The 12,318-nt window shown below is 48.1% G+C and overlaps 1 protein-coding gene across 3 annotated transcripts in view; it reads right to left on the reverse strand.

Annotated features, from left to right (window-relative positions):
- Positions 1-624: 624 nt before the first annotated feature.
- Positions 625-12,318, reverse strand: part of LOC147015321 (uncharacterized) — a 21,613-nt gene continuing 9,919 nt past the window's right edge. For all 3 annotated transcript variants that reach the window (XM_085849964.1, XM_085849965.1, XM_085849963.1), the window contains exons 4-5: positions 10,878-11,078; positions 625-1,194 (exon numbers count right to left, since the gene is read on the reverse strand). In XM_085849964.1, coding sequence (XP_085706090.1) covers positions 880-1,194; positions 10,878-11,078 — 516 coding nt within the window. In that variant the 3' untranslated portion in view covers positions 625-879. The remainder of the gene's footprint in view (positions 1,195-10,877; positions 11,079-12,318) is intronic.

Consider the following 12,318-nt stretch of genomic DNA (forward strand, 5'->3'; position numbering starts at 1 on the left):
TTGAGTAGGTGACAATAACAAGCTCATTAGATTTTGTTTAAGGTTCGGACGCAGATTCGGCCGAGAAGTGAGAAACAAAACGTAAACTGTTCAGCCTGGCGGACGTCTGCACTCTCCCGAGTGCCATTTTAGTTACTGTCCTGTTTCTGCAATTGTACAGCCAGTGAAATGTAATTTTGAGAGCCATTCAAAAAGTTAGAGGAACAGGCTTCTTTCAGAATACCATTCAGACTTTTATGCCTGGTGGACTTAGGATCCTTGGATTCTGAGTTCAAATCCCACTCAGCCATAGAATGAATACCAGGTGGGGTTGACTCTGCCTGTCATCCTTCCGAGCTCAGGAAAATGAGTGCCAGCTTGTTGGTATCCTGTGTCGGAGTGGCGACCTGTCCAGGATTGTGCCCAATAGAAAAGGAGATTGCTTAGACAGCACCAACGCTGTGCAGAGTATGGTCCCAATGGATGGATGGATCCAGACTTTTGCTGCATCATAAAATTACTTTGCTCCAAACACACCCTTGGACATATGGTGGCTGTGTTTGGCAAAGGTGCAGTACATCTCGTCTACATGTAGTCAAATGGGTAGCCAACTATGCTGATGAGAAGTTGACCGCAACACGGAGAGATGTTTCAATGAGAAATCCGAAAAACCCACTTTCCTGGAACAGTATGAATGACAAATCAAGTCCACTGACAAACCTGTAAAATGTTTGCATTTATTGGACCGTTCTCATTCCTTGAGCATTTTTTAATGCCCCCCCCCACCCCCCAATAATTGCATTCCAGAGTTTGTTTTGTGTGTTTTCAAAACATCTGTCAAATGCAGTTTTCCATTGGTAACTGCTACATAGTGCGTAACCAACAAAGTTTGGAACGCTGTTAAGCTTCTTTTCTCTTCTTTGCCTTTGGATGAGCAACAATGATGTTTTTGGATGTGCTTTGTACACAATCTTCCTTTATGGTCGTTGTCGACTCGGCGACGTGCGCACATTTGTCGTCTGAGACTCGTTTAGTTTGTGGTCGAGCTCTGCTTTTCCGAAGTTGGAAGCACTTTTTTGAGTAACTGTCGTTCGTGTTGCAGCTGTCATCCACACAGACCTCAGCCAAGCTCTTCTCCCACTCCTCTTCTACCAGCTGGAAAAGTTGCATGGCTGCTCTGGCATCTTCCACCGATGAATGGCCTTGCGTTCCCATCTGAAAACAATTCCAGGTTAAAAAAAATATTCGGGGCAATGGTTATAAACAGTAAACAATACATCATGTACAGGTATGTGGAAAGGCAGAGAGTGTATCGTGACATTTACCGTGCATCAGATTTGATGACGATGCTCAGTGCAAGGTACAATGAATGCGAGAGGGCTTATTATGCAGCCCCACAATGGATCCTCCCCTCAATGTGTCTTACATTGGAAGGGTTAACCTGTTAGCAAGACCTCATGATTGCTGTTTGTGTGGTTTAATGAACTGTATGTTAAATGTGATACGTTTAATTGTGTTGTTAAATGTAAGCATAACCGAGGGTGAATGGCGATGTGACCAACAGCATAGCAGTCAGATTGGCCTTGCTCAATCCCAGGGAATATCCCGCTACACTTGTGTATTCAATGATGCTGTCCTTACGCAAAGGTTCTCAAGCTATAAAGTTATATTGCAATATATTGTAAAACAAATAAAACAATAATTCGAACCCTCATCTTTGTAATGTCCGAGGTGAAGCGGAACATGGAGAGCGAGAGCGTTAGCAGCAGCTCCGCTTTATTCCGCGCTCGGATGTACATTCCTGCCACCCCTCGCGGGCGAGTCATGATATACGAAAACCCAACCACGTGATACAGCACACTCCTCCTCTCGTAAAATGACAATTCCAATGATGAAATGACAATTATCACATGACCAAACGAAACCAATCAACATTCAAAATCCTCCAAGTACCGCGGCCGTTTTCTGACCCGCCTTGGGCGGGCAGCGCCGCCAGACGGCCCAGGCTCAGACGCCTCCCAGCTTGGTCGACGTGACACCCTCGCCAGACTTGCCCCATCCGCAACAACCGCCCCCGGCCGACAAGCTTGCTCGTCGTCCTCGGGCAGCACTGAATCAGGTGAACACCCCGCGGGCATCGGCACGTCCGGCCTTGGTGATACAACGCCCGGCCACGGCGACATCACAGGTGGGGGCCCCACGTCGATCGGCACGGGGGGGAAAGGAGGGGGTGACGCTAAACAGCGATCATGCATTTGGTCCACGTGCCGCTTCCACACCTCCCCACCATCAGTCCGCACCATGCAATTTGCCAGCCCCAGTACCACAGAGACCACAGTCGGCACCCATTTGGAACCGTGGAAATAATCGCGCACCATTACCCGCTGTCCCACATCAAAACCGCGCAGCAGCAACGGGCGCGACACCGCCCCACTCACCGACCCTCCCGGTCGCAGCAAATCCAGTCTGGACTGCAATGCCCGTCCATAGAGACGAATGGCAGGAGAATCCCCCGTGGCAGGATGAATAGCGTTCCTGTATTGGAGCAAAAAGACATCGACCACCGTCTGCACAGGTGCAACACCCCCCCTTCGCAAAGCCCGTTTCAACATTTTAACATATGATTCCGCCTGCCCGTTCGTCGCAGGATGATACGGTGCGGACCTTAGATGTCGAATACCATTTTGATGCATAAACCCATTAAATGTACCTGAGATGAACTGCGGACCGTGATACGAGACCAGAATCTCGGGTATCCCTTTATTAGCAAAGATCGTCCGCAGTTTTTCTACTGTAATGTTCGCTGATGTATGCTGCATTACTACAACCTCCGGCCATTTAGAGAACGCATCGATCACAATCAAAAACATTTTGCCATTAACCGGCCCCGCAAAATCTGCATGGACCCTCTGCCAGGCCCTGTTTGGGGTCGGCCATAGTCCCGACGCTCGACGCGGGTTATCAGCATCTGTTTGACACGTGGTGCAATGCTTAACCATCTGCTCAATGTCTTTGTCCAATCCCGGCCACCACAACAGGCTAAGAGCGAGACTCTTGGTCTTCACGACGCCAAGCTGACTGACATGTAGTTCATCCAAACACCGCTGCCTGAACTTCGGTGGAATCACCGCTCATTCCCCACATAATGCACCATTGGACCAACGACAGCTCCGATGCGAGTGACGCGAAAGGCTGAAATGCTGGTATTGAAGGCAGATTGCTCCAATTCCCCGTAGAAATCGCCTGAACGACATGGGCGAGCACTGGATCATGAGCTGATTCCACCGCGACCTGTTTGGCCGTGATCGGCCCGCATTGGACCTGGCTCAGTGCAAACACATCAACCCGGTCAGCCGATTCAGACAAAGCTGGACCCTCCGCGCAAGGCAAGCGTGAGAGCCCGTTGCAGTTAGCATGCTTTTCGGTGCCTCGGAACTGAATATCGTAGCTGTAAGCAGCAAGAAATAGACACCACCGCTGTATTCGCGCGGCCGCCACCACCGGTACCCCGCGTTCGGGTCTCAGGATGAATTGAAGTGGTTTGTGATCAGTCTGCAAAGTGAAATGCCGCCCCAGCAGGTATTGATGAAACCTCCGCACACCTCAGACGAGGCTGAGAGCCTCGCGCTCGATCTGGGCATATTCCCGCTCTGCTGTGGACAGGGTCCGGGATGCAAAACAAACAGGCCGCTCGGAACCATCGTCCATCCTGTGGGAAAGCACTGCCCCGATGCCGTATGCAGAGCTGTCGCCTGCCAATAAGAGCGGACGTGCAGGCTCGTAGTGCACGAGGACCGTATCCCCTGTGAGCAGCCGCTTGACGCGGTCGAACGCCGCCTGGTATGCAGGCCCCCAGGCCCAGCGCTCGTCCTTCCTGAGCAACCGCGTTAACGGTGCAAGCTGCGAGCTGAGCCCGCGCACGAATCTTTGGTAATACTGTGCCATACCAATGAATGAGCGCAGCTGCGTCTAGTCGCGAGGCGGTGGCATGTGCTGAATTGCCTCCACCTTCCGAAGGCCTTTCAACAGCCCCTCCGGCGTGATGATGTGCCCGAGGTATTCCAAGCGCTGCTTGAAGAACACGCACTTGTCCCTGTTCAAGTCCAGGCCACATGCTTCCAGCTTCGTCAGCACTTGGGCAATGTTCGCAAGGTGCTCGTCCGCCGTTTTCCCCGCAATGAGCACATCGTCCAGGTAGGTCTGAGCGGGCAGGCCAATGCAAACCTGATCCATGGCTTTCTGCCACAAGGCTGGGGCCGAAGCAATCCCAAAACAGAGTCGGGTATATCGATAGAGTCCTTGACACGTGTTGATTGTCAAAAGGTCGCTACTCCCGGGATCCATCGCCAGGTGAAAATATTCATCACGCAGCTCTCGCTTCGTGAAGTATTGACTCCCTGCCAGCCGTGCATATATCTCATCGATTAACGGCAGTGGATACTGCTCCATGCTGAGCCCGGGTTAACCGTGGACTTGAAGTCCCCACACAATCAGACGTCTCCATTCCGTTTCAGCACCCTGACGACCGGGGTGGCCCAATCTGAGTAGGACACCTGTTCGATCACTCCACAGGACTCCAGCCTATCCAGTTCACCCTTGGCCTTGTCCTGCAGCGCATACGGCACCGGTCGTGGTTTACAAAAACGAGGAACCACCCCCTCCTTCAGGAAGAGCTTTGCCTGTACGTCCTTGAGTTTCCCAAGGTCGTCGCAAAACAAACCTTGATGTCTTTGAAGAATCTTCTCCAACTGATCCTCACATCGGCTCGGCACAGGTTGCACAAGGTGAAGGCGGCCCGGTCTAGCCTGATGCGGGTCAGCCAGTCCCGGCCAAGGAGAGACGGTCCCTCCCCCGCACGACGTACAATGGAAGCGTGGCGACCTGGCCTTGATAGACGACAGACACGTCTGCCATCCCGACGGGCGTTATCCTCTCACGGATGTACGTGTACAGTGTGAGGTTTGACCTGATAAGCTTCAGGCCGTTGAGTCTACGCGCGGTCTGTTCGCCGATGATCGACACAGCCACTCCCGTATCAACCTGAAAAGTGATCGGCGTTCTGTTCACTTCGATTTCCACCGTCATCGGGCGCGCCGCCGCAGGACCAATCGAAAACAGGCTCATAATCGGTTACAAGTTCCGCCCCGGGTCGCCCCGCACATTGCCGTCCATGACCTTAACGGTGGCCAACGCCCCTCGGCACACACGCTTCAGATGACCACCTTGTGACAATGTAAACACAGTGTTATTAAACGGGCACACACGCCGCAGGTGTCGACCTCCACATCCCAAACACGTCCGCGGGGTCACCTCGCCGCCCGTGCGGCCGCGATGCGACGTCTGTCCCCGGCCCGCAGCGAAGGTCGCGTGTGCGTCCCGGGGCGCTCGCGACACTGCGTGGACACCCGGGCCATCTGGTATGCTGTGGCCGGTGATGGCCCAAACATCTCCGAGAGTCTGCTCGACAGCTGAAGCAGTGTCGACCGCCGAGTTGAATGTAATGGCTTCACCCTTCACCCGCAGAATCGCCAAAACCATTTTTGCATCTTGTAAACCGGAAATAAAGCGATCTCTGAGCCGAGCTGGACGCTCCCCCGCCATGAACTTGCAGGCCACGGAAGAATGCTTCACTCGCGTGACGAACTCCGCGACGCGCTCCCCCGTACCTTTCGTGAGGCGATCGAACTTGTATCGAGCGAGCTGTAATGACTTCTCCGGCGCCATGTGTGCTTTCATCTTCTGCACAATGTCCTGAAACGACAGCGTGTCCCCACTGGGCTTGTCCGGCACCACCAAACCACTCAGTAGTCGATAATGTTCCGTTGATAGCGAGGCGAGCAAGATCGACTTTTGCTTGCTCTCATCGACCACATCATTCGCGTGGAAATAGCACCCCAATTGTTCCGAAAACAATTCGAACTCGTCCCCGACGAAAACGGGCACCTGTCCGTGCGCCGCGACTCGTCGATCAATCATCCTCGTCAGCCAAGCTGTTATCCAAATCCAAGCTTTGGATATTATAATGTTATCCAAGCTGTTCATCCAAATCAGTCCATAACTTTTTAGATAGTCTGTGAGCAGGCCAACAGGGGTGAATACATAACCTCCATTCACATTCGGTGGTGGAGGTAATAATTGAGAAGTAAACGAGCACCATGAGCTCCTGCCCCTGGCACCAATCCCAATGCAATTAATCAAACTCATCACACTGTGCCAGAAAATTTATTCCAGATTCCCCAAAATGGGTAGATGGTAGATATGTGAAGCGTGTGGCAGCAACTTCTGTGCAGAATCTTCTTCATTCTGTCCTGCAACATCTTCAGTCATGGCAAAGTCTTCCCACAACCTCATATTTCCATGGTCAGACACTGGAAGAGATTCACACTCAAATTTCTGCATCTCACCATCAGAAATAACCTCTTCTGGACCACCCACATCTCAAAGGTGACTTTCAAAGCCAATCACCGACTGGGCATCGTCAGTCATTCCAATAAATTCCTTGAAAACTCGACTCTCAGCTAACAAGGCCGATAATCGTAACTCCTTGTGGGAGCAGCAGGAAGGGTCATGTTATCTTCTCTGCAGTATATAGCTTATACCTGGTGTTTGCTTAATGGTTAGGGTGGTGGGCTTAGGATCCAAGGATCCTGAGTTTAAATCCCACTCAGCTGTTGAATTAATACCAGGTGGGGTGGACTCTGTCCGTCATCCTTCCAAGGTCAGCAAAATGAGTGCCAGTTTGCTGGAATCCTGTGTCGGAGTGGTGACCCATCCAGGATTGTGCCCAAGAGCCAAGGAGCCAAGGAGCAACAGCAACACTCTGCACAAAGTATGGTCCTCATGGATGGATGGATAGTATATAGATTGCAGTAGATCTAGGCTCGGGGCAATTAATCTGGAGGACACGATAAGCCGATTCCGATTACAAAGGACATTGTCGTGTGCAAGGGGGTTTCACCTACCTGGACGGATAGCCAAACAGTTCGACCTTGGAGGTGAACACGTGATCCTTGGAGATTATGGCGTGCGTGGGAAGGAAGGGCAGCAAGGGCATGTAGCAGACGTAGCGGAAAAAAAAAAAACAGCACAGCACAAGGTTTTATAGGAGGTAGTTCAGGCGGTGATATTCAACACCAGGGCTCAGAAACCGCTGTGCAACTTCTTTTCACCATCGCACTTGCCGACGCCACTCCTCTGCAAAATGGCACCGCCTTCTTCCCCGATGACCCAACACGAGGCTCCGAGGCACGGTCTCACACGACCCAGCCGAACAGTCAATGGGGAAGCATCTTGCTCCATCACATGGGCAAATCCGCCTCTGTACGAACACGAGAATCATGCAGCCTTTTTCACTGTGTCAAGGGGACCAGCCAGAGCCTCCGTCTCAATCGCGTTCCTGACAGACCCTCCCTTTTTGCTCCTTCTTCGTGTCCTGACTCCAATCCTAACTCGATCCTCCTCTCTGACGTCACGCCCATTAATCATCCACTCCAGGGGCATGGTTTGCTAGTTGTCATTCCTGGAGGCAGGGTTTCTTGCCTGCTTGGAACGTGCAACTTGGTTGTTTTTCTTTGTATACAATGTCAATGCTCATATGAGAGCTAACACACAGAACGTACAACAAGGGGAGAAGGAGACAAGAGAGTCCTTTCCAGACAGTACTTTTGGAGAGACAAAGTGAGAGTGTGAGATTTGTCCGGATTGAAAGACGTATTCCACGTGTTGGACCAGTTTGTGATTTTATCCAGATCTGCAGTGAGCGAAGAAGCTGCTGCTTGCCAATCTGAGGGATGACAGATGGTACGGCAAAGGGTGGAGTCATCAGCAAAGAGATAAAGAGGATTTTCCAGTCAGAGAGATCATTCATGAAAACCAGAAAAATAACAGTGCCCAGAACACTACCTTGAGGAACTCCAGCCTGGAAAAGAAGAGGGGATGAGAGAACTCCATTAAGGGCCACACGTCGGCTGTGAAAGGAGAGCAAGTCTGAGAGCCATGAGTGGAGATGTCTTTGGATACCAAAGGAAGAGAGTTTGGTGAACATGGCAGGGTGCCAGACCATAATCAAAATCACGCAATATGTCTAGGGAGATTATATGTCTGGCATTGAGGACCTCCATCCATTGTTGGGAGAGCAGAAGCAGCATATTCAGGGTAGAGTGACCTGGTCTGAATTGTTGTTGTGTTCTGTCTGAAACAGAAGGACGTGATCTCTTTTTATCGCCGGTTTTGAAATGCAAAAACATAGGAAAAGGTCACAGGGGGCAATCACGTACTGGGAGAAATTATCCTGAAACCATACTTAATTTAACAACCCCCCCCCCCCCGGTGGTGACACGTAACACTAAAGTTCACAGTAAACCTACTCGATTTACATGGAAATGTCTCCTACACGTCCTTGGTCTCACGGAACAATCTACTCCATACAATCCCGCCTTTTCTATGAAATTCATACATCTACCCCACAAACATAATATTGCAATTGCCTCCGTCTGTCGAGGCGATAACTTTTTCAGTTTTTTGCATTAAATTTGAGCATTTCGTTTTTGTCATCAAATTTTCAAGAAACCTTAAAACAAGAATATGGAGAAAATAATAAAAACATGACTGTGCTCACCTGCATCAGGAACAACAGTCACTCAAACTCCCTGCAGACCCCCTTCGACCCTGATTTTTTTTTTAATTTTTAATGTTGTGAACAAACTTTGGTACATCATAGGTGATGAAATTTCATCGGAATTGTGTGTGTAGTGTCAGAGAAGAAAGCAAATAACTATTTTCTATTTTGGCGTGGAGGAGGGTCAAACTTGGACCAGTTTGACCTCTGGTAGACCCCCTTTAACCCCAAATCTTTAATGCCGTGAACAAACCAAATATAATTTTAAGCAAGTTTGGTCACAATCCTATCAGCAGTTTCGGAGAAGAAGTTGCAAGTGTTTAAGGACGGAAGGACTGACGACATGCCATCCCATAAGCTCCCCGGATCTACGTTTCAGGTGAGCTAAAAATTAGGTTAAAATATAAAAGGGCAACGTCGTGGTGATTATAAATAGCCATTATTCATCCCGTCACCATGCCGCAGCATGTCAAGCGTGAGAGCCCAGTTATTTTTTATTGAGGTTTCATTTTTTTTTTGTTTAAAAAATAAAACGTAAAAATAAAATAAAATAAAATAAAATAATAATAATAATAATAATAATAATAATAATAATCGCTTGCGTGTTTATTTATTTACCATTGACGTTTACTGTGTCTGTCCAGGCCATAACATTTTTACCAATTGAGCTTTTGTCATCAAAATCTTCAACAATCCTTTATTATGAGAACAAATGAATAAAACACAATTTTTATCCCCACGAAAAAAAAAAAAAACGAGGGGATATTGCAAGCGGCTCAGTCAGTCAGTCCGTCACGCTATCTCCTCCGAAAGGGTTTGGCAGAAATTCAGCAGACTTGGTGGTTGTGATCTCCACATGGCAAGAAGGTGCAAGAGCAGTGTCATTTTTGGTCCTGCCCTCTGGGGCAGGGTTGAAAGGTCAAAGACCGAAAAATGCAATTGCGGGCACATTTTAAAATGCAACTTTGTATATGCAATCAACAATGAGGAACGCATTTAATCATCACACCATTTGAAAGCCTTTATCCCGAAGCAGGGGTCAGCTTTTTTTGTGGGCTCCAATCATGGTACCCTTTCTTGTGGCAATGTTTTTACGGCCAGATGCCCTTCCTGACGCCAACCCTTTAGTCGCCTTCGACCCTGCAGGGATAATTACCAGTATACTGGTGCTCATTTTGCTGACCTTCGGAAGGATGACAGGCTGAGTTAACCCCCCTGATGCTAGCTCAGTGGCCAGCGGGGCTCGAACTCAGGACCCCAAGGATCCCAAGCCACCGCCTTAACCACTGAGCCCACACCAGGCTCATGAGGAACGCATTTAATATGTCATGATTTTTGGGATTTGACCCCCGGTTCATGCAAGTTCAAAGGGCTTGAAGCCTTTGAAGAAGGGTGGAGATTTAGGGTCACGGGTCAAAACAGAAGATTTTCTTTAAACTCAAAATTTGATAGTGTGTCATTCCTGGTGGAACTTTTTAAACTTTGCTCGAGGGGGAAAGTGTGGGGATTTGTGATGGTGCACCATCGACTTCGCTCTGGTTTGATAACCTAACAAGTTTTTCTTCTCATTGAAAAATGAAGCCAAGGCACAACGGCAAATTGTCTTTGTGTAAAAAAAAAAAAATTCTGGGCACATGGAAGATTGGTGAAACAGAAAGTACATTAGTAAAATACTGACAGTGGAGTGGACCAAAGTTGAGAACAACAAGCAAGGAAAGAAAAAAAAACAGAGAAAGAGGGGAGGAAACACAGTAACATGCAAAAAGTGGGTTGGATGAAGTATGTGTGGTGATGAGGGATTGGGAGAAGTGGGGGGGGAGGGGGGGTAAAAAGAAAAAGATCACAAGTAGGGAGGGAATGGTGAGGGGAGGGGAGGGAAATGAGCTTAGGTGAGGGGGGGGGCTTGTTTGCTTGCATGAGCTTTCCACCACTTGCTTGAAGCCTTTGAAGGAAGATTATTTATCATTGATCATGTCCTTAACTTTCCTCAATTTTTCGAGCATTCCCATGGATTGAAATGCCACTTCATCATCATCAGCCCTCAAAAGCCCTTACCGCTCGCTCGGACATACCAGGTTTGAACAGGAGAAAGCAGAAACTATCCTTTTGTTGGAGAACCGGTGCTGGTGGCTCTCCCCTTTGTCAAAAGGGATTTCTACAATAGCTAATCAAAGGTGATGTGGGTGGGTTAGAGAGAAAGCATTGCCGAACAAAAGTTCTATACAGTTTCCTGAAGAACCCAGGAACAAATTTGATAACTTTGTTGAATATGCAAACTTGCCTGGATGTCTTGTTTCAAGAGGGCTTTAGTGAGGTACTTCAATGATGCAGTACTTTGAATAGGAAACTTGGCCAGCTTCTTCAGAAGCAAGTTTACCGAAGTGTCGCGAATGAGGTGAGAAGGATGGCATAAATGAATTACATCAAAGTCATGGTGAAGGGCATGACCAACCACCACCTTTCCTTGAAGCAACTTTTCAATCTGCAGACAACATGTAGCATGCTCATACTTGCATCCAGACAAATAATAACTGTACATCATTAAAAGTGAGAAATGAAAGTCTACAGTGTTTTTTTGTTCGAAGATGGCAACCAACATATGCAAGTTAAATTTACCTTCATGGCCAAGTAGTCTGATACACCTGTGACCTTGTTTGCTTATTCTTATCCTTGCTCCAGAGAGCAAATAACAAGCTTGATATTTTAGAACCACACTAAAATGTGCAATTTGGTGTCTATCTGTCTAACAGTTTTTTTGACCTTAACCAATCTCAACCAAACCTGACAGGAAGACTAAGGTTCACACGATGGAGGTTGTAGCAACTTCACTTACCCTTTCCCCTCCCCAAGGGGGTTTTCCGCCTTGGGAAAAATCCGTGTTAGGGTGTTAAGACAGCTAATAGTGTAAAGGCAGCTAATAGTGTTAAGACAGCTAACCCTAACAGCTAATAGTTAAGACAGTTAATTCCTGTTAAGACAGCTAATCGTGGCATTCTTCCAAGGCCGCAAAGACCAAAAGTAATAACACCACGAATTATAATAGTACAACATCAATGTTATTATAAAACAATATTAATGCTAATAATATCCCCCCCTCCCCCAAAGGGGATTGTCCTCCTTGGACGAATGTCGTGTTAACATGTACAAATAGCTTATCGTGGCATATCGTGGGGCACACCTAACAGAAGTAAAAAAATATTATAAACCACAAACACGGATCATTACCCTTTTAAACGGTCGTTACTGCTGTTCAACACTAAAATGAAAGAAATCTGGAGGAAACCCAACATCCTTGAGGCAGTCCATGCTTGTCACTCCCACCACAGACTAATGGACACGATCCTCGATCTGTTGTAATCAATATATACCCCAGAAAGGAAAATAACATGACCCTTCCTGTCGCTCACGGAGGGGGTGGATGTACTCGTTTGCTAAATTTGCGAAGTAGACAGGCAGAATCTCCTCCACCATTACTTTTTTGAACAGCCTCAATTGAGGGGCAGCACACTTAGGAATGCAATGTCCTGTCTGTGAAACACTAATTGTAGTTATATTTATAATTTTGCTCTGTCAAGTACAGAAGGGTCAAACCCATATTTATTAAGAATGACCTATAATAAGGAAAGGGAATTAGTATCAACTATAGCAAGTGGACCAACTTCACATGTACACCAGATCAGGTGGGCAAGCAGATTATTGTTCGCTGAAGTGGAGCAGCTTAC

Source organism: Eptatretus burgeri, chromosome 12, assembly GCF_056783735.1.
Source record: "Eptatretus burgeri isolate ZD-2024b chromosome 12, Ebu_testis_v1, whole genome shotgun sequence".
NCBI classification, from domain to species: Eukaryota; Metazoa; Chordata; class Myxini; order Myxiniformes; family Myxinidae; genus Eptatretus; species Eptatretus burgeri.